Here is a 27,061-nt window from a genome sequence, read left to right as displayed (position 1 = left end):
TAACTGAAGACAAACGCAATGTCTGAGTATTACCAGGAGTACAATAACTGGCATTTTCTTGGCAAACCCAAATGCATAAATGTTTCACTAGAAAGCCAGATTGTTCTTTAGTTCTTAAATCTTCTGCAGATAATTAAAACAGGTAGTAATGAAAACAGACTTCCTTAAGCTCAAGCATCACCTTCTGTATTTCTGACTGGAAGCTTTATGTGAAAATTGAAGCCTGGCCACGCAAGGAACAGCTTTTGATGCCCAGTCTTGGCTGTTGCAGAAACCTGCCCTGCATCTCGACTGTGTTTTCTTGGGCGCAATGAACAACACACCAGCTGGGCTTCCCCGTTACTTTCTTGACCGCTAGCTGCTCCCCAAACCTCTATTTTGCTGTAGCAAGTTTGGGTTTCCCGGGCTCCAGCGGCAGCCGCCCGGGCCACGGAGGACGGCGCTGGCAGCCGCCCGCCCAAATCCCCTCAGAAGCCGCCTCCAGCCGTCGCTCCCCGGTTGCCGGGCAACGCCCCCTCAGCGGCCCGCCCAATGCCGTTCCGCGCGCGGCTCTTTCTGACAGGCCAGCTCTCCCCGCCTCGTCCTGATTGGCTCTTCTGCGCCGCGGCCACGCCCCTTCTCCGTGCTCATTGGTTTCTCCCCGGTACGGGCCCCGCCTCCTGCGCCGCGCGGTCCCTGCCTCAGGGTTTAGGCGGTCCCTTTCAGAATGGTCCTTCTAGGGCCACCGTAGCACAGGCCGTACGTGGCAGCGGGGCTGTGTCGGCCTATGAGCGGCGGCCCCGTGCCCCGGAAGGGGCGTGGCTATAGCCGGAAGTCCCCCCTCCCCTTTCCTGCTGGCCCGCCGCTCGGTGCCCCCTCCCGCTGGGCTCCGCCATGTCGCCGGTGCGGGCGGTGCTGGCGCTGCTGGCCGCGCTGGCGGCCCCGGCTGCCGCCTACTTCGTCAGCATCGACGCGCACGCCGAGGAGTGCTTCCTGGAGCGGGTGCCGTCCGGCACGAAGATGGGGCTCATCTTCGAGGTGGCGGAGGGGGGCTTCCTGGACATCGACGTGGAGGTGAGGGGGGGACGGCGGCCGCGGCGGGCTGACCTTGGGCCGCGGGTGCCGCGCTGAGGGGAAGGCGGCCGGGCCCTGTCCTGCCGCCGCGAGGCTGCCCCGGGGCCGGCCCCTGTGTGCTCGTCCCCTGTAGTTGGCGGGGGTGGGGAGGCCGTGGCGGCTCGGCGCAGCGCCCGGGAGGGCAGCGGTGGCGGTGCCCGAGGGAGGTGAGGGGGCAAACACCGGCTTGAGAGTGGTTTAAGCCTTTGGTAAGTTCGGGACGGTCCCGCCTCGTCGCGGGGGCTCTATGGGACGGGCTCGCCGTCGGCCTGCTGGGCACAAGGGTTCCCTGCCCGGCGGGATCCGGCCTCGCGTGGTGTCGTGGGCGATCGCGGAGAGAACGAGGTGCCTCTCCTGGGGGTTACGTTTCCTAAGTCTGCTTGTCGTTTCTGCTGTTGCTGCAGAAGGCAGCCTTCCTGTTTTCAGAGCTGTTCGCTTGAGATTTTCGTCATTATTCTGCTCGGTATAGTCTTGTCATAATAAACCGTTTGGCGGGAAGAATGAACAGGATTGCTCTTTACAAAAACGTGTTGTTTATTCTGGGAGCTGTGTTTCTTCTTGAATCAAAAGGTGTTGGCTTTAATCAGGTTGATTGCCATCTTGAAACTTGTAGGTAAATCCTTTTCTTCAACGAGGCATCAAGAATAATAAATAAGAATTCCTTTCATCTTGGTGAAAAGCAGATAGTTTTTTGTTTGGGATAATTTAAACATGGGAGAGTTGTTTCTGAGAGTGAATATAATAGTTTAAAGTAATACATCGCCCCAATACAAGACAGAGTCGGGAAGTTACGAAATCCCATTCAAATGTCATGAGTGGAAGCTCAGCAGCAGCGTTTGGTGGCCTGGTGGCGTGGAAGCCTTAAGATCACAGGGACCCTGAGAGCTCAGTACTCAGGCCCTTAGTCCATTTGAAATGGCCACTGCAACAATACACAACTGTGTGTCTAAAATAGTATTGACGTGTAGGAGAATGTCTTTTTTCCCTTTTTGTTTTCCTTCAAACATCAGAGATAAGGTTTTCCCTGCAGTTGTTAATTTAGCTAACAGCCAGGGCTGTTGATAGCTTTTGGTTTACTTGTTCTTGAATGCTTCTTATCTTGAGTATGAAAGTCCAGTAATCTTGGCCAGGAAGAGAGGCTTTTGTGCTTTTGTACGGCATACTTTACGAAGAAGTTGGTGTGTTGGTTTGTTTTTTTTTTTTTTTTTTAAGATTTCTATGCAGGAAAATGCATTGCTGCTTTTGAGTTGTGGGAGGGAAAGTATGAAGAATGCTGAACTGGTCAGATCACAGATGGTATTGTTAAATCTGACTGGATAAGTTCAGAATATGCATGCAGAGCTGTAATAGTGTATTTAAAACCACTGTATTTTAAACAAAATGTATGATATTTTGTTTTCCCCACCAGATTACAGGGCCTGATAATAAAGGAATTTATAAAGGCGATCGAGAGTCCAGTGGAAAATATACGTTTGCTGCCCACATGGATGGAACTTACAAGTTTTGCTTTAGCAACAGAATGTCCACCATGACTCCCAAGATAGTGATGTTCACTATTGATATCGGGGAAGCTCCAAAGGGGCAAGACATGGAGACAGAAGGTGAGGAAGACTTCTGGAAAGAAATTAGCTCCAGCTCAGGAGCTTTTCCCTACGTGCATGACTTCTGAACCTGACTAGGATTCTCAAAATTCCTGTTTCTTCAGGCTGTCTAGTTAGCTGTTCTCATGTACAGCTAAAACGGATATGGATGTTTTTAGACCTCATTGCACAATTTAAAGCAAAATCACCAGGGAATCACTTGGCCATCTGCAGAAACTAATGCTTTCATCCTTTAGTCTTTTCATCAGTTTCATTCTCTGATTTCTAGTTTGCTCAGCAGTATGTAGACTACTACATGCGTTAGTTGAGCTCTTTGATAAATGTGCTAATATAAAAATTTTCTCTTAGCTGTGTAAATTACTGTTTTATCTGCAGCCTTTTGTCCTGTACTTGTGTTCATCTCTTACACTTTTCTCTAGGTGGTGGAGATACCTGGGATGGTATGTGTACTGCTTTTTGAAAGCTCATTAGCATCTTGTCTTTTGCGTATGTTTATTCACTAACAGCTAACGTTTGCTTTTTCTCTGTAACATTTGTTTGTAGCATGAGAATGTCTTTTTAATAAACTACATAAAAGGTCTGATTCTGAGCAATGCTGAGCACCTGCAAGCTTTCATCAAAAGGTTTATATACTTAGCAGCTCCTGGGATCAGATCCTTGAACTGTCCGTGACAGTTTGTCTTCAGGTGCTTATTTATGGCTAACAGAAGACTTAATCGTGAGTTTTAGGTGAAATTAAACTAAAACACTAAACATCCAAGAACATTTGGGTGTTTTAGATATTTTAGACAGTGTTTGTTTTCTATTGCTGAAGTGGGTGTTGGAAAATGCAGGGCTTTTGGAAGCAATAAACTCCTTTTAGGTTATGAATTATCAGTAATGTTACAAGGGGGAAAACTTGTTATTTGCTGTAAAAGAAATAAACAAATGTATTGGGTAATAACTTATAAAGTTCCATTTAGAAATCACTAACACTAGCTAGAAAGGCAATAAATTCTTGTTTTCTATTGTAGCAAGTAAATAACTGCACTGAGTGCTTGATATCACTTGGAAAGTAACAAATTCCTAAGTTTTGATTTTTTTACAAAGACTCAGTTAAATCTTTTATTGAGTCTGAGTAGATCTGTTGTAAATATTAGAGCAGCTTTAAATTTTTAAGGCAAATACTTTTTCTTGAGTGTATTTTTTTTTAAGTATGTTTAAAGAATCCCTGCAACTGTAGTTTCTTCTCTTACTAGTAAACTGCACTTATTGCAATGACCAGTCAGCCATGAAAATAAGGGATTTATGATATTAGCAAAGTGAGTGTGGTTTACACAACTATTTAGATTTTAATTGTAACTTGTATGAGTGTTATTCTCTGGTCCTCTTTTTGACTGTTCCCCATAAGATGTGTATTTTGAATAGCTTTATTTTCAGACTGTGATCTGAAACACTTACCTTATTACATTTTTATTGATAAAATTAGCTTTAAAGTCAAGTATGTCCCTTCAGTGGAAAATGTGTTGGATTTTGTGACTTTAAGAGAGCTGATTGCCCGGGGCGTGTCTGTGGAATGATATCTTGAATTTCTCTTGGTGCTAGAAAACTTTGAAAATGACTTGCATCATTTATAACTTTGTAAGTGGACAGTTCTTTGAGCATGAATGTATTTAAAAGATCCTGTGATTGACAGTCAAATCACTAAATCTTAGACCTCTGATCCTTCCATTTGCTGAACTATCTCAAGCTAGTTTTCTGTTATCATTGGTTTGGTATTTTCCTCTTCTGCTTTCACGACATACCAGAACCTGAAGCCAGTTCCTGCCCTCTGCCAGGCCCCTTTGGCATTGTTTCTGCTGAACGCTGTGCTTCAGCTAAACCGGAAGATCACAAGAATTGATATGTCGCTTCAGAAAGTGATCTCATTTTGCCAGCATCATGATCTTAAGCTAAATTCTCAGTTGTTCTATTTTTGCAAGCTTAACAACTAGGAAAAGCTGTAATGTTAAGATAATTTGCTTGGAATATATTGGCAATATTGGCAAAATAGATACTAGTGTGTAGTATTGATCTCGTGTGTTTTTACATTCTGTTTTTCTGGAAAAGTATGCCCGTATTGGAAATAAGTGGTCTGTACTGACTCTAAATTGCGTGTCTTCTGCCTTCTAGTTGAATGTGGAGAAAGGTGTTTTCCCACTTACTACATACCATAGAAATGTGTTAGGAAAAAGGGCACTATGAAAATTAAACTTTACTTTGCTCTAAGGATAGAAAGTTTTCAGCTGTACAGACTGCGTTTTTCAGAACTCCTTCTGCGACAAGAAATAACCATTATATAACTGTTCATAAATTTTAACAAAGTGTTTTTTGAGTCAACAACAGGCTTTCTGATGCTTCTGAAATTATTCCGCAGCTCATCAGAACAAGCTAGAAGAGATGATTAATGAGTTAGCAGTGGCCATGACAGCTGTAAAGCATGAACAGGAGTACATGGAAGTTCGTGAAAGAATACATAGAGCAAGTATGTGTCTTTGACTTAAATGCCTTCTCTCAGGTAAACTTACAAAATGTGATTTTAAAATACAAGCCCATGAAAGCTGTTTCAAGTTATTAATAAAAAATTTAGAACAAGTTCTGAAGGATCTGCCCATATAATAAAGAATGTAGTTGATGCTTGCAATCTTCTTTAAATCGGCTTGCCTCTCATGTAATGAAGATTGTTACGGAAAATAATATTTGCTTAACTGGTGTAAATTCTATAGTTCTTTGAATGGCATATTCATGAAGGTATCAGCAATGATACAGTTTCCAGGGATAGACTTTGTTTGAACTATTACTTCATCATTGAAGTGAGTGTGGCTTAGTAGTTGAGCCAAAGTATTTTTAAAATATTTTGTTGAAATAGAGTGGAACTACTGCTGTTTCCAAGTAGAGAATATGGTTAACTCTGCAGTCACAACCCTTGCTTTCTGAAATTCAGGTTTAAAGTATGACAGAGCACTAAGTGGTGCATTAGGGGAAGCCTGGTGAGAATAAAGGGCAAATATTTTTGATGTCAAAATACAACATTATATTAAAGCACTGGTCCTTCAACTTTTTGAACCTATGGATACCTCCAGTTTTATGACTTTTGTTAGTAATGGTCTGAAAATGCTGAATTTTGAGAATCAAAGATGATGAACCCTTAGAGATTAGAAATTCCCCATTTGACTTTGAGATCGTAATACGCAACTGTTACTTGAAAAAGCAAGTGGCTTCTGTTTGGCAGTTACAGGCTTCTGTCTGGCCTCTTCGAAGGTGGGCAGAAGAGAGGAATATGCTGCAGTGTCTGTCCAATGTTGAGGTTAAAACATCTGCTTGCATAGCACGGTTCAAGCAGTTCAGGAAAATACCCCCCCTCAGCTCTCATCTCTAAGACTGCAGAGTCCTTCTGGGACTCCTGTAATGATGTGATACAGATACCAGTGGTTTATGTGCAGCACTTCAGTTCCAATGACAGAGTATGTTTTAAGTTTGTTTTAAATGCTTTGTTACTTACTACCTTTTTTTTTTTTCCCCCCCAACAGTTAATGACAACACAAACAGCAGAGTGGTTCTTTGGTCATTCTTTGAAGCTCTTGTACTAGTTGCCATGACACTGGGACAAATCTACTATCTGAAGAGGTTTTTTGAAGTCCGAAGGGTTGTTTAAGAGTACTTTTCTGGTCCCGGATTTCAGTTCACTGTCTACCAAACATCCTGGTCACAAAAAAAAAAGTCATTTAGTTTCTGAACCCTCTTTACTGAACTGTAAAACTTATTTGCTTATGTTCCTTCCTAGTTAAAAATGAAATGTTTTTATATATCTTCTGTAGCAAAAGCTGTGCTGAAATCTTGTCACTTAATTGGCATAATTTTTTTCACTTAAATCTGCCTAGTCTGTACGCTAAGCGAGGTCCAAGCAGGCTCCAAATGCTGTAATTCAACTGTAGTAACAAGCAATGTTGATGTCTTTTCTAACTTTTTTTTCCTCCCTGTTTTCGTAAGTACTTGCAGTTCTATCTAGGGAAACGGTACAAGGCCCTAACGTGACTGTTTGCGTTTCTGACATCTTTAACCCTGCAGTAGGTGTTACAAAATTGAAATAATCCTTTCTTCACTTACATAAACTGCCAAGGAGAAGTGATTGGAACTTTATTCTGATAACGAATAGAAGACAGCTGACAGCTTCCAGTCTAGTATTCATACCTAGTTGCTATCTAAAGAAAGTCTTCAGTAACTATCCTAATTACATCAAGTTATTCCCAAAGTTCTTAAATTAAGTAGTCGATACGAAAATACATTTTCTCCTCTCATTACCAAATGTTCATTGTATGGTTTTTAGTCTTTCACAGGTTTTATACTGAAGCCAATCGTGTGCAGTGTCTTGGCAAACAATAGTTAACCCTTTGGTTTTTGCAGGTCCAAAGCTCAGACTGTTGGCGCTATTGCAGAATGCATTAGTGTTCAGGAAATCTGGATTCCTGGTGCCAAAGGGTTAATGATTCTGGGGGTTTATTGCGATGCTATGCAGCCCTTGTATTTAAGTTAAGTGGCAGTCTCTGCCATTATCTGATCATAATTAGCATAATGCTAAATACTGGTGTGTTTTTGTTTTCAGGCACATGTAGATTTGTTTTTGTATAAAGTTACTTTCCTCGGTATCTGATGATTGGTTTAAAAATTAAAGAAGCGTCTGATGTGGGTGCTGAGCCAGGATTATGTTGTGACTGATGTATATTAGTTGTAATCATTTTTGGGGGTGGGGTGGGGTCTTTTCCAGGGGGGAGCCTCTACAAGTAACACACAACAGTTTTGTACAATTAATTTAAAATTTGTTACAGGTTTTCATGTTCCAGGTAAAGTTTTTTCAACCTTGGGCAAACACTTGCAGCAGTTCTTCAGGAGGGTGGCTGTTACACCTTACTGCAACTGTTGTGTGCCAATATTTTTGTGTAAAACACTTAAAATTGAATTCTAAGATGTACATTTAAAAATTGCTTGTGAATCTAAATATGACCCAGGTTCGATAAATAAACAAATTCTTTAAAAAAAAAGTTAGCTTTGTAATTTTTTTTGATACTTTAAGGAAGTACAGTTTAACATAAAGGTTTTTTATAAAGTATTTCTTGAGATATCAGGAATTCATCCAAGCCCTGACCTGCTTGGTGGGCAGGGAGAAGAAATTGTGGGTAATTCTAAACCTACAGCTTTGCTGCTCAGCTCTGGGCAGTCACGGCGCTTCCCGACGACCCGCAGAAGTCCTTACTAGGGTAGCCCGCTGCTCTTTCTCGCTGTATTCGAAGCGGGGGGGGGGTTACGGCCGCGCTTTCTGAGGCGAAGCCCCGCGGGGTTTGGCAGAAGGCGTCGCCCGGAACCAAAGTGCCGCGACCGGAACCAAAGTGCCGCGGCCGGAACCAAAGTGCCGCGGCGCGTGTTTCCGCGCGGCCCTGCCGAGAGCGGACCGCGGGGCCGGAGGGGGCGGGCGGGGCCCAGGCGCCCGGCGGAGATGGAGGCGGTGACTGAGGGGCGCTGGGAGTCGCTGCCCGTGGCGCTGAGTCCGGGCGTGCTGCAGGCGCTGCGGGAGCTCGGCTTCGCCCGCATGACGCCGGTGCAGGTGAGGGGACGCTCCGTCGCCGGCCCCGGGCCTGGGGAAGGGGGGTGCGGGCGGTGCCGGCAGCGCCGGGGCCAGGCCCAGGCCGTGCTGCTCTGGGGAGGGGCTGCGCGGTCCCCTCGGGGCTCGGCGGGCTCGGCCGCAGGTCGGAGCGGTCACTGGATTCTGTGGCAGCCCTTGGCTTTCCCGTCACTGGCTCCGCTTTGGTGGCGTTTACTTTGATGTCTCTTGTGGAGTTTAGCCTCTGTGAGATTTACTTCCACCGTAGCCAATTCAACTGTTCATGTGATGTTTCTCTTTTTTTTTTTTTTTTTTTTTTTTCAGTCTGCGACCATCCCGCTCTTCATGAGTAACAAAGATGTTGCCGCGGAAGCGGTGAGTGTCTTGGTGGAGTTCCTTGTTTTTCTTGGCTTGGTTCTGGAGCTGAGGGAGGGCTGACTCTGTTTCCCATCTCACAGGTAACAGGCAGTGGCAAAACCTTAGCATTTGTCATTCCCATTCTGGAAATTCTTCTCAGACGGGAAGAAAAATTAAAGAAAATGCAGGTAAGATTAAGTTACTCAGTTCTGAGTATATTTTTATGATTTGCCAATAAGATTTGAGGACTTTGGAAAAAGTACCAATAAGGAAAATTGGACCCTAAAGTGACTGTGTGCTCAGCTCTTTGGAATAACAGTAGCAATAAACTTAGAAATAAATATTGGGGTGCCTTCTTTGCACTTAGATACAGCTTTTTATTTGACATGCTGAAAACAGGTTTCCGAGCTGTTAGAAAAATGTCTTAAAATATCAAATACAATGATGTTCTGCAAGCGAGTCTTTGAATGCTTTTTAGCATCTGTTGACTTGGAGTACGTTGTAGTGTACAGAGAACTTGCACTGTTATTTGCTATTAAATATCATTATTAGATACTACTCTTTGAGCAGAGGTATTTTGCACATTGGTATAATACCTCTTTCGTAGATATTTTCTGTTATTTCATGTACTTTATTGTATTTCTATGGAAATGTGTTGTCTAAAAGTAGGATCATAAAAATGGCTCATATTCGCTTAGCTTGTAAGGGAGGATTTTGCCCAAATCTTCTAGTCTGTTACTTGCCATAAATTCCTTTTATTTTTCATGTGCAGGTTGGAGCTATAATTATCACACCAACGAGAGAATTAGCTATTCAAATTGATGAGGTGCTATCGCATTTCACAAAACACTTCCCCAGGTTTAGGTGAGTGAACTTTAGGCTTGCAATAGCCATAGTTCCTTTTTCTTTGGCCTTCTGTCATTCATAAACTAGCAAAACTTAAATCTTCCTGTTTTATTGTTTTAGTCAGATTCTTTTAATTGGTGGTAGGAATCCCATGGAAGATGTTGAAAAGTTTAAAGAACATGGGTGAGTTGATTGTCAATTAATTTTTATCAATACCTCACAGCTGTGGTTTTCTCCTTGTCCTTAGGGTTTTCAAATTAGGGCTTTGGTCCTGCTGGTGCTAAAATTTGATGGTGCTGCATGAGTATGTTAGGGTGTATGCTGAGGAAATCGTGGAGTCTTTTCCTTGAGTGAGATACGCCATGAGAGTTGATAGGAAAGGGTCATATGTGACATGAGTACCATTTACCTGCTGTTTGGGTGAAGAGTGGTGTGCAGCATGGTGAGCTGAAACTGTCTTCACTGAATATTTCAGTTCCTTCTTGTAAATGTTGTACTAGCAGTAGGCTCTCGTGAGATTGAGACCATGCTGATGAATAATTTTCTGAAACTGTTTGGTGCTGATACCAATGATGAAGTCTGGAAGCAATCATGTTTGCTGCTGGCTTTTGCATGGAGGCACCAGATATTTCTTCTAACTGATAGTTGCTTTCCATAGTTGCTGATTATATTCTAAACTTTTATTACCACAAATAGTGTGCTTTCACCTGAGTGTTTTTCTCCCATTGACATAGTGTCTGAAAGGCACTGAAATATGAATACAGTTAGAAATGACAAAATTCAGTTGTTTTATTGAAGAATGCAGTCAACTTGTGTGCAGGTCTGTGCTGTGATAATACTGTTAGCAGCTCCCCCAAAGTTCTTACCTTGCACAGTTACAAAATCGCTGTGTGTTTTGTTCACAAACAGTGGGAACATCGTTGTAGCTACACCGGGCCGCTTGGAGGATCTGTTCAGAAGAAAAGCAGATGGGCTGGATCTAGCAAGTTGTGTGAAGTCTCTTGATGTGTTGGTATTGGATGAAGCAGACAGACTTCTAGATATGGGCTTTGAAGCAAGGTATTTAAATAATAAATTCTAGGAATACTTCTGAAGTTTTAAATGAGTTCATATATGATTGATGTGAACGAGTGTATCCTACAATGATCTCTAAAGTTAGATTTGTTCTGTTTTGTTCTTTTATCTCTCTTTGCTCCATAGACTACATAAAGGAATTGCTAGGGGGGAAGAAATCAGGAAAGAATGGATCCTTGATGAATACAGGGTTTAAAATTTCTTTTTTTCTGATGTATATTAGCACATGCTATATTAATGCTTGATTACGTCATTATTTGAGTGGCTTAAAACACTTTAACAAATAAGCTTTGATGTCCCTTTTTTCTTTCTCTCAAAGTTAAGATTAGTTCAACAGAAGATTGGCACTTGATAATAAAACCTGTTTTGTAAACTCTTACTTCTAGTGATTAAACTTCTTTCTGAGGGAAATCTTGGGACAGTTATGCTTTATATGTGCTTACTTGCAGTTTAAATGCCATTCTGGACTTTTTGCCCAAGCAGAGGCGGACAGGTCTGTTCTCAGCAACTCAGACTCAAGAGGTGGAGAACCTGGTGAGAGCAGGTCTCCGGAATCCTGTCCGCATCTCGGTGAAAGAGAAGGGAGTGGCAGCAAGCAACACCCAGAAAACTCCAACACGCCTGGAGAACTATTACATGGTGCGAATACTCTGTGCTTTGTGATAGTTTCGTGTTCCCTCTCCTTTTTTCCTGGCTCTATTGATACCTTTTTAAGTCTTGGCTGGTTAGGGTCACATTAATACAGGAACCATAAGTCTCAAAGACATAAAGCTTTTGCAGATTCTCCAAAGGTCAGTAACCAAGCTAAGGAGAATGATCTAAATTAGGAACCCTGTTGTTTCCTGCTCTGTGAGTTTAGTTTGGCTGGCCAGGAGTTGTTGTAACCCTAAACTAGCTGCAGTGCTGTAGCCCCTTGGCCTGCTTGTAGCAAACGGGTGTGGGAGGAGACACTGGCAATTTCAGAAAAGTAGCTGAGGGACACTTGAGATGGCAGCTGCAGGAGAGGTGTTGTGGCTGGGCATGAGAAGACTGGGAGCTTAAGTATTTTTACTTAAAACAAGATACATAAAAGCGTAATAGTATTCCACATGATGAACTGTGGATCAGTATTAAGAAATTACGCCCGTAGGCATTTATCAGTGCATAATAAATTAAGGAAACTGGCAGATCACTTTGTATCACTTTGTATCAAGAGCATTTTCTTACTTTTTTTTTTCTTTTGCGTTGTATAGATCTGCAAAGCAGATGAAAAATTTAATCAGTTGGTGCATTTTCTTCGGCAGCACAAACAGGAAAAACATCTAGTCTTTTTCAGGTAATTCTGTTTGTGTTTTATTGTGAAAACAGTATGATGTTTTATTACTTAAATTCCAAAACTGTGCCCTGTGTTGACAAGGACACAACGATTTTAATAGTGATTCATTTTAATAGCTGTTCTGTAGAATATGGTGCCTAAAAAGAGATTGATCACTGCTTCATGTTAGGTTTGTGTTAAACGTTTAGGCAAAACATAAATTTTACATGCATTTTTAAAGTAAGGCATTATAGATGATTATATGTTAAGTATAAAAATGACATATGTATGTTAAATAAAAATAGGCAATTGTGTATATTTTTGAAAGGTCTCAGACCACTCTAGCTTGACTGTCTAAAGCAGATAAAAAAAGCAGTGTAATCTTTTGCTTTTATGTTTGCCTTTATCACAACAGCACGTGTGCCTGTGTGGAGTACTATGGGAAGGCGCTGGAATCCTTAATTAAACAAGTGAAAATAATGAGTATTCATGGGAAAATGAAACACAAGCGTAACAAGATTTTTACTGAGTTTCGGAAGCTCGCAGGGTAAGAGCATGTGAATAGGCTAAGCCAGCCAAAAGTAAAAATGGTAAGGGATATGTAATTTTGTCTGACAATATTCTGCCACTGAAGTGCAGAAGAGTGGCGTTGTGCTGAGGAGAAGGGTGCTACCAGCTGGTTCTGACTGTATTTATAATAACACAAACTATGCTTAGGTACTCGAAGTATGATTACAGACAGAGTGAAAATGTGGCTGGAGTGTGTCCAGCCTAATTTAGATAATTGTGGCAGCATGGAAGGTGCAGGGACAGGGATTTTGGATACCTGGCAGCCCGGGACCCTTGGTGGTTCGTGCTGCTTGCTGGCCAAACGTGCACTATGGAACCCATCACTGCAGCTGCTGTCTGTGCTTCTGCTTTAACTGGGCACACTGTACTGTCACATGCTACCACCACACAGCCTTGCTGTTTAAATGTGTTGTTAATAGGGAACTGGTAGTGAAAATAACCTTTTCCTGATTGGTAACCAGAGTGGGAACCCAGGATACTATTTTATTAGTATATGAACAAGAATATGGCAATATAATGCTGTAATTTACCTGGAGAAAAGTGTTGTCAGCTTTGCAGGATGTTCTTTGGAGACTCTTGCCTTGTTAGCTGTCATTTTTTTATTGCGTGGGACCTGAGTGTTAGCATTTTATATTAAAAGAAAATTACCAACAGACTGGAAGAACAACTATTTAAAATAGCATGCTGGAATTGTCAGTCTCTTAAGTCTTTTATTAAAACGTTTACAGTATTACATTCAGCTGTAGTGGACACACTGGTGATTTAAACATCAAACTTGTAATAGGGAATTGATTTTTCTTAGTGATGTAATGTACATCACGTTCCTTTTCATAATGTTGTGTAGAATTTTAGTTGGTGAAAGCTGTAACTACCTTTATAATATTTTGTCTCTTTTCAAAAAACAAGTGTTTTAAAATGTTTTGTTCCTCATTCTCCAGTGTAGATGCAGAATACACAGCTGGGGGGAGACTGGCTCTTCTCAAATGACAGTTCAATGAAAATGCACTTTTTCTTCTTCCTAGTGGCATTTTAGTTTGCACTGATGTGATGGCCCGTGGCATAGACATTCCAGAAGTACACTGGGTTTTACAGTATGACCCACCCAGCAGTGCAAGGTACAACTTCAGATCTTAACAACCTTTAATCTACTTGTGGTCGTGGTACTGTACTGTTTAGATATAAATTGTGAATGCACAACTGTGAAAAACACATTTAATTGCTGCCTGGAAGTTAGCCTGAGGGAACACACAAAATAATGCATGAACCAGGGAGGTTGAAACGCTGCAATTTTTGTGGTGACTGCTGTGAATTGGAACGACTGTATGTGTGTAAGTCAGATGGGTGGTTGCTGCTCATGTTTCTCTGAAGAGGCACTCTGGTGTAAGGCTTGAGAATATCAACGAAATAACAAGAGGTGAGACGCTAGGGTGAATGAGAGCGGGGACAGAGCTCTTCAAGGTACATTGAAAACCCACATGAAAGGTGCTTTTCCATGTATTTTAACTTCCATTGTCATAATTCTTCCTACAACTTGCTTAAACTTCACCCCCAATACTGATACCCCTTGCTTTAGCATACGGTCCTAACAACTGAGTGGGACCGCTACGCATCTCTTGTATTGCGTTTTACTAATTCCTGTTCATTTAGTTCTAAAGTATATAGCACTCTGTATCTTCCATTCCACAAGATTTGCCCTTTTGTTGCCTGGCTAATACTTCAAAATCAGACAGAGTGTCTCCTGTTAAGTTAGCCCTGTGTGGTGTTGTTTCAGTGCCTTTGTGCATCGCTGTGGTCGAACAGCACGGATCGGCAACGTAGGCAGCGCACTTGTATTTTTGCTTCCCATGGAAGAATCTTACATTAACTTCCTCTCCATCAACCAAAAGGTTAGTAGACTTTTATTCTACCCTAAAGCAGAAAAGAGCAAGGCGACAGGCTTACTGATAGGAGTTTTGAAATTAGAATTTGTAGAACTTAAGGTCGTATGCATAGGTACTGTTTTAGCAGAGGTGCACAAAAGTTGTTAATCACCAGATACAACCATCTGTTGGAACAGAGTGGCTCCCAGTGTTATCTACCAAGTTTGTAATAGGAGTATGTGATGCATCGAGTAAGGAAAGGCTTTTCATTTCTAAGGGTGTGTAGACTGAGCATTTCCAGAAGGGCAGCGCTGACTTACACCCCTTCTCTCAACCCTGCCACTACCAGTTTATACGCTGCACCCTCTGTGTTATTTAACTCTTGATAATTTCCCGTGCCTGGTCCTGCATTTATGGGATTAATTGTATAAATTCTCTTAGAGGCCTGCTAATGAGAAGGTAGCTTGATAAGGCACAAGCTGAAGATGTTGCCTCTCTGGAGCTGCAGTGTACAAACTCTTCTGCTGGGCCGGGACAACTGGGGGGCTGAATGGTGCGTTTCAAGCGTGGCTGAAATGACCAAGTAGAAGGGGGCGAGGGGCTCAAATCAGACTGAAGATTAACGGGGGAGGAAGGGTGTGTTTGAAGTTTCTCAGTGCATTTTAAATCATTCAGCTGAACTTCTTTGGTTTTGTATTTCTTTGCTGGTTTTCAGTGTCCCATGCAGGAAATGAAACCACAGACAAATGTGTTAGATCTTCTTCCAAAACTGAAGTCTCTGGCCCTAGCTGACAGGGCAGTGTTTGAGAAAGGGATGAAAGCATTTGTGTCTTACGTCCAGGCTTATGCCAAACATGAATGTAATCTGATCTTCCGAATAAAAGGTAATTCCCACAGAGCTGGTATCTTTTACTGTTCTTTTCAGAAGACAGTATTTGGTTTGGGAAAAAACATAGTGTTATTGTCCACAAGCTTCAACGACCAATTCCTGATCTCAAAATTTACTTTCTGCAGCATCAGATTCTGACAAAACTTCTGTTTTTTTCAAGCAACTTGTTTCTCATTTTCAAAAGATGACATTTAATTAGTGAGTCTGACCAAACTGACAGCATAAATAAAAATTATTTAGTAGTTACTGGTATTAAGAATAGAATGCAAACAATACAGTAAGATAATGTTTTGGGTTTTTTTTCTGTGACTTGCTAAGTTAAATTAACTTTGTATCCAACAGGAAACTGAACTTTATAATCTTCATTTTAACAGATCTGGATTTTGCTAGTCTTGCCAAAGGTTTTGCATTGTTAAAAATGCCAAAGATGCCTGAACTAAGAGGAAAATGTTTTCCAGACTTTACTCCAGTCACTGTTAATACAGACTCCATTTCGTTTAAGGATAAAAATAGAGAAAAACAGAGACAAAAACAATTAGAACAACAAAGAAAAGAAAGACAGGAAAATGGAGGGAAAAAGAAATTCATAAAGAACAAAGCCTGGTCAAAGCAGAAAGCCAAGAGGCAGAAGAAAAAGAAAATAACAGCTAAAAGGAAGCGTGAAGAGGTAAACTGTGCCCTTTCTGTTAAACTGCATGTGGTTACTGTAGCATAGGCACATACTTTCAAATGGCAGAGTGCCATGGGATGTTAGTTTGATGGAATTGATGACTGTAAATTAACCTTTTAGGACAGGTAAAGCTAAAAAAAGTAATAGAGAAATTTTTTAAAGCCAAAGACTAAAACAACTTCTCCAGCGTTCTGCTGCCTATGCTGGCAGCATTATTGACTAGCATCATAGATTTTTATTTCTCAGAGGTCCAGCAGTATGGCATGATGGTGGACTGTAATCGATTTTGTTTTTTTCTTTGCTTTTTTCAATTCTCAACAAGTGTAATTGAGAGTTAGATAGTTTCCTAGGTAGAAATTGAGTATTATTTCCTGCTTGGATACTCCCGGCAAAATGTGAGTTGTAAACTTCTCTTGTGTTCAACTGTATAGAATGAAAACCTTTTGGTGTCATGTTTAATTTGTTGTTTTTCAACTGACAACAGGGCTCTGATATTGAAGATGAGGATATGGAAGAGTTGCTGAATGACACAAGACTCTTGAAAAGATTAAAAAAGGGGAAAATCAGTGAAGAAGAGTTTGAGAAGAAACTAACAGGCACCCAGAGTAGACTCAAAGCAGAAACTGTTGCTGACTTAGAGTCTGAAGGCTGACAGTTATTCTAACCCCACTTTTACATTAAAATACTGCCTATTTCAATAAAACTGTATTTTTATAACAAAACAATGATGCAGCAAACAGAATTGATCTAATGTCTTCATAAAGAGACCTGGCCTCCATAAAGACATACAAACAAGCCTGCAGTTAGGAACAAAGCTAAAAGCATCCTTCTTGTATGGCGTGGCAGGAGCAGCAGATTTCCATTAGCAGCCTTGGGCATTTTTAAAAATTATTTCTTTTTTCAGGTACGTACCACAGATCAGTAAGTAACAGCATACCTCAGAATGAGTTTGAATACATCATAAGGTATTTTATTTTACAATATCAAAATACTCCACCCATCTTTAAAATAATTTATTTTAGGTCTTTAGAAGCTGTAGTAACTTTTGGATTTTAAGTGGTCCATCCACATATACTGTTTTGTTTTAAAAACTCAAGAAGGCTGATAATTACATTAATCCTTATTATGTCGTCTCCTTACCACACCCATATAACTTGTATCATCTTCCAAGTTCTTACAACTGTGATAGTCACTGATGAAGATGATACATCCTGTACACTGAGTCCTGTGTTACAGGTAGAGTTTAATAAGTTCATCGCTGACAGCTGATGGAGTTAACACACCGAGGTCTGTAAACAGTAACGTAATTAGTGATGGGGATGTGTAGTCAATCCAGGGATGCTCCTCTGTTAGATTCTGACTTGTTTTCAGAGTGTCTGCTTTGTACTAGAAGGAAAGGGAGACCATGAGTTATTTCACAACTGCAAGTTAAAACCTCTTGGGCAAGAGCGGTGCTACAGTCTTGAGCAGGTGTTTGTGGTAAAACTGAAGGAAGTCAGTTGCTTTAAAATGAGGCATAGGCTGGTGCCACCTTGGTCTCAGCTGTTTTATCCTGTGTATTAAGTACAATTTATAGTTCTGAAGTGTATTGATTTAAGTGTTTCTTGCCCTCAGCTGTTCCTGCGCCCCAAAGGAACTGCTTTAGGAACTAAATGTTAGTATTAAGACGAATTATGGCTGTTTGATGTGCGACTGTAACATGAAGCAACTCCGTATTATGTAAAGTAAGCTACAGTAGAGAGATGCAGATAAATGAAGACATGCTTAGACAGAAATTTTTCATAGACACGTAAGTGCGCATCTTAGCTGGCTAAGAAGTAATGTGAATGTTTCTTACCTTAAATTTATCTGGGACATCCTGCTGATTTAGAGGGAAAAGTCTTACAAACTTGAAACTTTCTGCTACCACGTAAAATGGCTTATTCTGAGCTTTGGCACACACAGCAATTTGATTAGTGCCAATCTGTGGAGACAGATGGAAAACAACATGCAGACTCAGTGCTAGCGTGACATAACACTGCTCGGTTTCCAACAATAAATAGACATTTACTGGATAACGTCCAAATACAAAAGATTTTTCAGAAAGCCTTGAATTCTTCAAAGAAACCAAACTTTAAAAGTCTAGAGTTTACAGAATGATGTAATAAACTCACTACCTGTTACCTTGTTAATAATGCCTCCGCTTTCAACTACACCTTCAGCACCAACTAACACCAGGTCCACTTTCTCCATAATGTAGCTGTTCAAAGGGGGGAAAAAAAATCAAGTCTTACTGGGTAATATGACAAATGAGTTGCTGAACAGAACAGAAATTAGTAATTCAAACAGTCTTTCGCTTTTCTGAACTAGTTTCATCTCCCTGTGTAAGTCTATGTGCTGTTACACATCCTTGGAGTGAGCTTTCATCCCTGGCAGGAATATTAAATAACTATTTCTCCAGCCGTACCTGACCTTGGCAATTGTGCAAATGGTGGAAGAAGTTGAAATCTGACTAGAAACGATAGTCCGTTACTGGAACATGGGTGCCTGTGAATTGGAACTGCATTGTGATAACCTTGGCCAAATACCTGCGATGCTCCTCATCTAATCCCCCTTTCTTTACATTCCTCCACTGTGTTAACTGAAAGTACAGATCTAAAAAGAAAACCACCAAGTGATTTGAACAGACTTAAGGTGTTAAACAGCACTTGTAGACCTGTCCACTGCAGCCACGATCTTCCCTAGCTGGAGGTGCCTCGGTAAGCAGACCGGTAAGCATTCTCAGGCGTTTTGCACTTGTGCAAGAACTGAGGTTCAGATGTATTGCAGCTCACTCTTTTCTCGTGTTTTGGACTTGCACTGAGCAGTGCTAACTTCACAGATAGCTTAAGAACCCCCAAAATGATAACACATCAGCAAATTAGGAAAAAAGTAGCCTTTTGGCATAGCACCTCAGTTCTTTTTTACAGATATCCCCAAGTTCTACATGTAGGTCTGACTCCTTTTTTTTCATTCTAACATGCAAACATCAAATACCTGTTTTGTAGCAGACGTACTCTCCTCATCATGCACCTAAGAGTGTAACTTGTTTAGCTTGTTTGATGACTATGACAAACTAAGTAATAACCTCTGTAGTTTGAACAAGCTTCTAGAAAACTTACATATAACACTGTCAAAATTAAATTGTGATGAAAATACTAAGATTTAAGGATCAGACTTACCCAACTGCAGCATCTAGAATCACAGTCACAGGAATGTTCAGCTTCCTCAGGGCTTTTGCCATTTTTTGCCTATTAAAAAAAACATGTTTGAAGCTTAAGTTTCTTTTCTTGAAAGACAGTGCTAGAAAAATACTGTGTGAAAGACTGAAACCCATGACTGCCTATGTTCCCTTGGTTAATAGTTTTGGTTGATGTACCCTCTAATAGAAAATAAGTTATTGTGTAGAAATAGAAACAAACAAATTACAAGAAACCCAACAAAAGTAAAGTCAGTTTCAGCAGTCAGGAGTTACAGCTACAGAAAGATGAGTCAGTGAACTATTAGTAAGATGACAGATTACCTAAACTGTCTCAACTTTTCCATCAACAGGGTGTAAGAAACAAGAAATAAAGCACAGGGTGCGTGGCTAGAAGTTATTCAGTGGCTGAAAGTTACTTTGGTGAAGCTGGAAATTCCTATGTACTTGACTGAACATCCTTGATTCTAGTGAGAGACTGGTTAGCAACATGTATTATGCAGTATGTAGGATTTATTACTTCACTCATACAATAGTGTTTGCTCTGAAGAGGGAAAGCTTGCTCTCTTGCTATCAATAATATACTTTATTTAGCATCTTCAAACAACACTGTTAGCTATATGTTTTACTTTGCTATGCTTAAAATAATATTGATTATTTTAGCCTACTTTTGAAGCAGATAACTAGAAAATCACTTCTCTCCCATCTCCCAGTGGAAACGTAGGTTGCCTGGCACTGACTGAAAGTTTGTAAACCTTTGAGTAAAACCTAGATAACAGTATAATTAGAATATTTAGTATGGGAAATTACTTGCCAATACTGGGTTTTTTACTTGTCCAGAATAATGTGTTAGTTATGGTTACCATTCAAAATGCTGCAAACAAGCCTAGCAGCTTTTCTTAAAGTATGACAGATTTGATGCTAGCTGTAATGTACCCTGTTAACCAAGATAAAACACGAATTAATGAGTACTTGCCCTGCTTGATCTGGCTGTGATTCAGTAACATAAACACTGAATCGTTTCTTTGACTCGACAGCTGCTTCTAACACCCTGAGGACCACTCTTGAGTAGGCATGTGTCAATATTCGCTGTCAAAAAAAAAAAAAAATCAGACATTACTTTTTGCTGAGCTTTGGGACCTTTACTTTTGTTAATGGTGTCATGGCTTTTGCTTCACACAACTGTCGATTGACTTAATTAAATAATAGTCTATGTCACCTGTATTCTACAAATCATAGGATAGCAAACCACTCTGTGAGCCTGGCATTACGTGGCCAGCCCTTATGAGGCCAAGGGGTGATGATCTAGTATTTTAAATGGAAACTTGAAGCTGTGACTCCTCTGCATCTCTTGGAAGTAGATAAGTTAAAGTTGGATTGCATGGAAACTGAAGGGGGGGGGATGAGTCATAAAAAAAAATAGTGATGTGTGATTTCATGCTGATGTATTTGCAGAAGCCACCATCAGACAATACTGTTGTGAATGTCAGGAAACTTCACTCCCCTTCCCTTCTGTTTTTGCATTACTGTTGCTCTGATGCTTGCAGAACAAGAGCGTCTCTGCCTCAGCCTACTTACGGCACCATCTCTGATGAAAGGATGACACAGCTTGGCGATTTTGTTCCTCGAGAGAGAGACTTTCCTCAGGAAGATCTCCCCACGCTCGATCATGATTTCTTTGCACTTGGAGTAATCCTGGAAAACACAGCGATGTCTGCTGTGAGGCTGGAGGGTCCCCCCAGCAGGCACCACGCTGAGTGGGGGGCGGCCGCCCTTACCGAGTACTCCAGGGAGGTGAGGCTGATGAAGCGCAGGAAGAGCTCCCCACCGGAGGAGACGGCCACCGAGGAGTCCACCCGGGACAGGGTGTCGATGGCGGCCAGCAGACTGCTCCGCAGGCCCTGGATGGTCTCTCCTGCAGAGAGGCGGAGGTGAGCGAGCGGGCAGGGCTGGGCATCCCCGACACGGACTTGGCCGCGGGGGAAGACCCGGGGCAGAGTGGGGAGCCCGTCTCGCCCGGGGCTGCGGGGGAACCGGGGCCCACCTCGGTCCTGCTTGAGGAAGCCCAGCAGCGCGCGGATGGCGGCCACGGCCGAGGCGACGTCGGGGTCGTCCCTCAGCTGCGCCCTGAAGGTCTCGATCAAGTCTGCAAAGCAACGGGGCGCGTCAGGCCCGGCCCGGCCCAGCGCCCCCCCGCCCGCCCCCCGCTCCCGTTACCCTCCGTGCTCATGGCCGCAACCCCTCCGCTCCGCGCCCGGCCGCCGCCGCCACACCGCCCGCCTCGCCTGGGCGTGGCGCCGTCCGGGTGACGCGGCCCGTGTGGATGACGTCACGCCGTGCCTTGACGTCATCTCCAGGCGCCGGCAGCAGCTGGTACCTCGGACCGGCACTATGAGCGCGGGTGAGGCAGCGGGGTCTCGAGGAGCGCCGCGGCGGGAGCGGGGAGCAGCCGGCGGGCCTCAGGGCCTCGGGCAGGCCGGGCCGCGGCCGCTCCGGCGCGCGGGGACCGGGAGCGGGGCACTGGGGCTCGTCTTTGTGGCCCCCCGTGTGGCCTCAACACAGCTCCGCCGGGCCCGTGGGCAGCCCGCCCTGCTCCGTGGCGCCCGGCCGGTTCCCGGTGTTCTCGCCGCGGGCTTGGCCCGGCTGCGGCTCCGCTCAAGTGCCGGCGGTCCCGGGCGAGCCCTTCTGCTCGGGGGCCTTCGGTCGCTGCTGGTCGGCGCTGAGCACGGAGCTTGGAGTGACGCTGCTGTGTTGTCACCTTTTCAGATGATGAGCTGAGCCTGCTGGTCATCGTCATTGACACCAACCCGATCTGGTGGGGAAAGAAGGCGCTGGGAGAAGCCGAGGTACGTCTTCTGGGTGTTGGTACTACTGGTGGCGATTTCTGAGGGAAATAATTATTTTTTTTTAAATTGTTGGTAAGTAGGCAACAGATGGGATTAGTCCTTGATTTCTGAAGTATGCTAACATTGCTAAAACAGATACAATGTATATTAGAATACTCTTTTAAAAACAGCTACCTAGCGTTCTGTATTATGGCAAAGCTTTTTTTCTAAATGCTTCCTATTAAAGGAAGCTCCTTCTACATCTTCAAATTCAAGATCTTTTAGCTGCAGTTATTTGAGAGAGTTCTTTTAAGTTATTTAATTGTAAATGTTATGGTGCAATATCTACGCTTTCTTTTTTTTTTTTTCAGCAGTTCACCTTATCAAGATGCATCGATGCAGCGATGGTACTGGGAAACTCGCACTTATTTATGAATCGCACCAACAGACTCGCTGTAATAGCAAGTCACACGCAAGAAAGGTACAGTTGTTTCTTAACAGTGTGAAGTGCACTGTCCTATATCTGTCTCCTGATTTTCTTGTTGGATTGAAGTATGGAATTGAAATCAGGTTTAAAATGTGTAGTATATCATTGTCTTAAAAAAAGAAACTTAACTAAAGCAGTGTAGGAAAGAAATAATCTGTTTTAGTGCTTTACACAAAATAACAAAAAGGCTTATAAAACAGAAGGGAGTTTTAAACAGACTTTTACTTAAAAACATATGGAGAGAGGGAGAGAGAGGGTGGTAGAGATGGTGAGCAGGGCAATGCAAGTGACAGAAATTTCCTGTTTAGTGGGTATTTTTCTCCCAGATGTTTGTGAGACTCAGGATCTACCCCTAAGTGCAGGCATGGTATCTATTCATCAGTTTTCTGAAGAGATATCTTAGAAGGAGGGAGGTGAATGTGGGTTTTACTCCATTTTGAGTTTGAAGGTTGCCTGCCTTATGTAGTCTCTTTAATGTCTAAAGTATAAAAATAATTTAACATTATACTTTGGAGTATTGCTGTCTACAGCTGATTAGTTTATGGCATTTTTTCTTACAAGGTTAAAGTCAAAACATGAATACTTCTTTTTTCCTCTGTTTCAGCCGTTTCTTGTACCCCGGGAAGGGTTGGGCTTTTGCAGATCTCTTTGGAGATGGTGGTAGTTCCATGGAATCTAATTGCTCTGGCAGCAAGGATGGAAAATATGAATTGTTAACAGCAATAAATGATGCAATTGCAGAAGAGATTAAAGACCTCATGACAAAAAGTAAGAAAAAAAATTTCTAGACTTAATATGCAGAATTTCAAAATGCTTGGACTCTCAAGGAGTTGTAGGAATTTCCTTTATTTTGATCATGTGAGTTTTAATACGTTTGAAGTGGATGAGTTTATTATGCCTGGCACTTCAGGCCTCTGCATTAATGCTGTTTGCTAAAGGTAAAACTTGTATCTGGTATGGTCATGTTCAGCATTTGTTTTTGTATATAAAAGTAACTTTTGCAACTTTTCTTGTATTGCAGCTGACATGAGGGGCCAGCAAACAGAAACTCTGTTAGCAGGATCACTAGCTAAAGCACTTTGTTGTATCCTTTTGGTCACAGAATCTTCAAAGCTGTTATGTATTTTTAAGACTGTTTCTTATAATATTAAGTTTTACTATTCCTGTTCTGTAATAATACTCAAAACTGAAAGGTTTGCTTAATAACTGTGGGTTATACTTACTAAAACATGTATTGGCTAAGGTGGCAAATATGTGGTATGGGTACTGGAGTTATTTCCAAGAATAGAATGTAGATTCCTTAATGTCAGCTAATGTAGATATCAACAAGATGAGCAAAGAGGTAAAAGGTAATGCCTCTTCTCCTGTTTTGAATATTTACATAAATATTTGAAATACAGATGTAAATGCATGTGTGCATACAAACAAATACATTTTGACACCCCCCCATTTCCAAAATTGACAATAATAGGTACGGGTTTATCCCGATCATTTGAAGTTGCCCAGTTTAAACTAGGTCTGGGTGGCGATTAGAAGTGAAGGACTTGATTGTTAGTCCACATTCTTATTCTGATTTTTCTGTTGCATGCAAGTAAAACAAGTAAAACTGTAACTGGAATCTCTTTAGAACAATTGGAGGTTGAGAGGAATTTTTTGAAAGTGCCAGAAAGCACAAATCCTCTTCCAAAGGGACCACCTGCAGAGCTGTCATCATAGTTGAATTTCTTACTTGGTTTTGGTCTTCCTCTTGTCACTTCTATACTCAGGAAAGTGCTATTTGTGCAAATAGTTTTTCAAGGAGCATATTGGACTAGAATCAGCTGTGCATTTCGGATTACTTTAATCAGTGAGAAATACCACATAACTGGAGATACGCGTTTCATCCAGTGAGGTGGTAACGTACAGCTTTGAACATTCCTTTCCTGTTCAACATCTAACTGCTTTTGGACAATGAATGAAATGGGTCTCCTTTCATAACAAGTCTGAATTAGTCCACAGATACTTGTCACTGGGACTGTAAAACAGTTTCGTATACATATTTTAACTGAGATGTTAGATATCTGAGATGTTAGATGCTACAGAATTAAAAGGGCAAACTGCAGGTGATAGAAACAATGTGCTCATGCATTTCTTTTTCTTTTTAATACTTAGCCAATCAAGAAATGAAATCAAGGATTTTGGTAAGAACTTTTGCTGTCAGTTTACTTTTAGTCTTGAAATCTGGTGATGTTATGTAGGCTAACAAGTTTGAATTGTTTTATTTAGGTCATAAAAGCAGCAGAAGACAGTGCATTGCAATATATGAATTTCATGAATGTGATCTTTGCAGCACAGAAACAGGTGAAGCTGGTATTTTTTTCTTGTATGTTATAATTTATTAGTGTGCAAAGATAACAAAATTGTTCATTTCTCTTATGATTACATTGTGATCAAGTGAAAGAGCTTCCCTATGGCTGTGGTGGTTCTGCATTTATAAAAGCATGTACATTTATATGTGGAGTGTATTTACAGTGGGAACAAGTCATGACAGTAATGCCGATGGGGCTGCATTGGTCCTAGGTGATTTTGTTTTTCAGGCATTTTATCTCTCTTCTTGCAGAGTATTTTGATTGATGCCTGTGTCTTGGATTCTGACTCAGGTCTTCTACAACAGGTACAGATTTCCTATTCTTGTTTGCTATTTATATTAATTCATAGATACTTGATGCCAGATAGTTTGACATGTTAAGTTCTCTCCTTTGTTTCAAGAGTGGGTGTGGAAATATGTTCAGTGGATCTGGCAATTCCAACGTGCAGGCGTTATGCAGTGTGTGGATATTTTAAATATCATGTTAATCTCATAAAACATAACAATCTGATCATGCTCTCTGCTTTCCAGGCTTGTGACATTACAGGTGGCATATATTTGAAAGTGCCCCACATGCCATCCCTTCTGCAGTATTTGTTGGTAAGTCATTTAAAAAACACTTCAGTGTTTTTCCTGTGTCAGATGTGAAATCTTACTGACTTAATTGACAAGGTAATACAGAAGTACCATTCCAATTTTCAAAATATTTTTTCTCTATTCATGCAGTGGGTATTTCTCCCTGATCAAGAGCAAAGATCACAGCTTGTCCTTCCACCTCCTATTCATGTCGACTACAGAGCTGCATGCTTCTGTCATCGAAATCTCATTGAAATTGGTTACGTGTGCTCTGTGTGCTTGTCAAGTAAGTTTCTAAATATTTAAGAGTCTGATTTCTTACATTCTAATGAACTGTTTTAGTGAAAGCCAATTCTTTTGTTTTCCAGTATTCTGCAACTTCAGTCCTATTTGTAGTACATGCGAGTAAGTGTTTCTTCTTGTTTCAAGGGTGGGTATGGAAATATATTCAGTGCATCTGACAGTTCCTTTTATTATTTTTTTTTCAGGACTGCTTTCAAAATATCATTGCCCCCTGTCATGAAAGCTAAGAAGAAGAAATTAAAGTTAGCTGTGTAACAACTTTATGTAAATACATCATTACCTCCTACAGTAATTCCATGAAATGGAACATACTTGAGAAATTGATGGCACTTTTTATTGGATATGAAAGAGAACTGTATGCAGTATTACTTTTTTCTTAAGGGATAAATATTTAAATCGTATGTCTTCTACACAGCCCTTTAAGTAACAAATCACTGTATTACCATGTAACATCTGCTGTTTTAGATACTAATTCTTAATTGAGAGAGGAACCAGAAGTTAAAGCCTGTTAAGAGATACACCTTGTGAAGTAGAAGGTATTCTGTCCACTGCAGAGTTTCATACCTCCAACTTATTTTCAAAGACAAGAAAGCTCTGATTCTTTTTGTATGTTGGTGTAAAGGTAAGAGTGACTGTTTCTAGTGTGTAGGATGAGAACCTTAGCACTGTGTTATTCCGGGACTTCAATGTGCTAGCTTTTGCTAGCGACTGTTAGACTGAAACAGCATCAGTTTCAAAATAAATGAGCCAACATTTTCAAGATGGTTTAGAAACCCCCCCCCTTTTTTTAAAATTTGGGAGTTGCCTTGCATGTGCACTCATGTATTCATATTCCTTTGACTGTACTGTCTTTGTGGTGTTTCTCAATTGGATATATCTTCATGCGTGAGTAAAAAGGCCCCCCCTTTGTTTAAAATAACTTCAATAAATGCAGACTTGCTGCTTGTATTTTGAAAGTGGAAAACAAAAAATGTAATTCTATGTTCTTTTTTTTTTTTAGTATGGTTTTATGTCTAGCATTTGCCAAGTAAGAATGAAGGCTTTTGGACTGGTGTTTTTTAGGGCAAGCATGAGGGTATGCTGTGTACTTCTGAACATGGCTTTCACTTAAAGAAATAATCTCCCCCTTTTAAAAAGTAACTGTATAATGTGGTGTTTCAATTTCTTGCTAGTAACTGATGTTCTCCTGAAAGGAATATGGAGAGTAATTGTTTCTTACATAGAAAAAGATTGATTTTTTTTAAATTTTTTTTTTTCCCCCAAGGTGTATGCAGGAATTTGTCATGTCTTGATGCTTGCATCAGGGTTTTGTCCATGTCATAGCTGCAGTGCCAGTCTTTTACTGGCTTGTTTGATTGCTAAAAGCCGTTTTGTTTGAAGGCTGTATTTATGATTTACTTTGTATACGACATTTGTAATAAAAACTGTTCTTTTTCAAAT

General features: G+C 41.3%; 4 protein-coding genes across 10 annotated transcripts; 3 read left to right on the top strand and 1 right to left on the bottom strand.

Annotated features, from left to right (window-relative positions):
- Positions 1-790: 790 nt before the first annotated feature.
- Positions 791-7,750, top strand: TMED2 (transmembrane p24 trafficking protein 2). Of its 2 annotated transcripts, XM_074887270.1 has the most exons (5): positions 791-1,053; positions 2,501-2,693; positions 3,113-3,133; positions 5,089-5,196; positions 6,242-7,750. In XM_074887270.1, the coding sequence occupies exons 1-5, from the start codon at positions 874-876 to the stop codon at positions 6,364-6,366; spliced, it is 627 nt and encodes a 208-aa protein (XP_074743371.1). In that variant the 5' UTR covers positions 791-873; the 3' UTR covers positions 6,367-7,750. The 2 variants fall into 2 exon arrangements, with proteins under 2 accessions (XP_074743371.1, XP_074743372.1); XM_074887271.1 differs by lacking the exon at positions 3,113-3,133 and having other exon boundaries at positions 793-1,053.
- A 421-nt stretch (positions 7,751-8,171) lies between these two features.
- On the top strand, positions 8,172-16,591 carry DDX55 (DEAD-box helicase 55). Its single transcript, XM_074886895.1, has 14 exons — positions 8,172-8,310; positions 8,632-8,682; positions 8,766-8,852; positions 9,437-9,528; positions 9,631-9,693; positions 10,420-10,569; positions 11,034-11,223; positions 11,817-11,899; positions 12,294-12,425; positions 13,471-13,563; positions 14,220-14,334; positions 15,023-15,191; positions 15,571-15,863; positions 16,351-16,591. Exons 1-14 carry the CDS (start codon positions 8,203-8,205, stop codon positions 16,516-16,518), a joined length of 1,794 nt encoding a protein of 597 aa, XP_074742996.1. The 5' UTR covers positions 8,172-8,202; the 3' UTR covers positions 16,519-16,591.
- A 219-nt stretch (positions 16,592-16,810) lies between these two features.
- EIF2B1 (eukaryotic translation initiation factor 2B subunit alpha) lies at positions 16,811-21,407 on the bottom strand. The gene is made up of 9 exons (XM_074886905.1): positions 21,301-21,407; positions 21,128-21,229; positions 20,862-20,998; positions 20,662-20,778; positions 20,060-20,172; positions 19,067-19,135; positions 18,030-18,105; positions 17,704-17,829; positions 16,811-17,252 (listed from the first exon to the last, which is right to left on the bottom strand). Exons 1-9 carry the CDS (start codon positions 21,311-21,313, stop codon positions 17,097-17,099), a joined length of 909 nt encoding a protein of 302 aa, XP_074743006.1. The 5' UTR covers positions 21,314-21,407; the 3' UTR covers positions 16,811-17,096.
- GTF2H3 (general transcription factor IIH subunit 3) lies at positions 20,879-27,060 on the top strand. Of its 6 annotated transcripts, none has more exons than XM_074886903.1 (13): positions 20,879-21,014; positions 21,850-21,929; positions 22,280-22,389; positions 23,000-23,163; positions 23,417-23,479; positions 23,706-23,744; positions 24,547-24,575; positions 24,661-24,735; positions 24,995-25,048; positions 25,274-25,342; positions 25,469-25,604; positions 25,687-25,723; positions 25,807-27,060. In XM_074886903.1, the coding sequence occupies exons 3-13, from the start codon at positions 22,313-22,315 to the stop codon at positions 25,874-25,876; spliced, it is 813 nt and encodes a 270-aa protein (XP_074743004.1). In that variant the 5' UTR covers positions 20,879-21,014; positions 21,850-21,929; positions 22,280-22,312; the 3' UTR covers positions 25,877-27,060. The 6 variants fall into 6 exon arrangements, with proteins under 6 accessions (XP_074743004.1, XP_074743005.1, XP_074743003.1 ...); XM_074886904.1 differs by having other exon boundaries at positions 20,992-21,014; positions 22,283-22,389; XM_074886902.1 differs by lacking the exon at positions 20,879-21,014 and adding an exon at positions 21,436-21,484 and having other exon boundaries at positions 22,283-22,389; positions 23,715-23,744.
- The last annotated feature ends 1 nt before the right edge of the window (position 27,061 follows it).

The sequence above is a fragment of the Strix uralensis genome, chromosome 17, assembly GCF_047716275.1.
Source record: "Strix uralensis isolate ZFMK-TIS-50842 chromosome 17, bStrUra1, whole genome shotgun sequence".
NCBI classification, from domain to species: domain Eukaryota; kingdom Metazoa; phylum Chordata; class Aves; order Strigiformes; family Strigidae; genus Strix; species Strix uralensis.
This window is presented reverse-complemented; position numbering and strand designations above follow the sequence as displayed.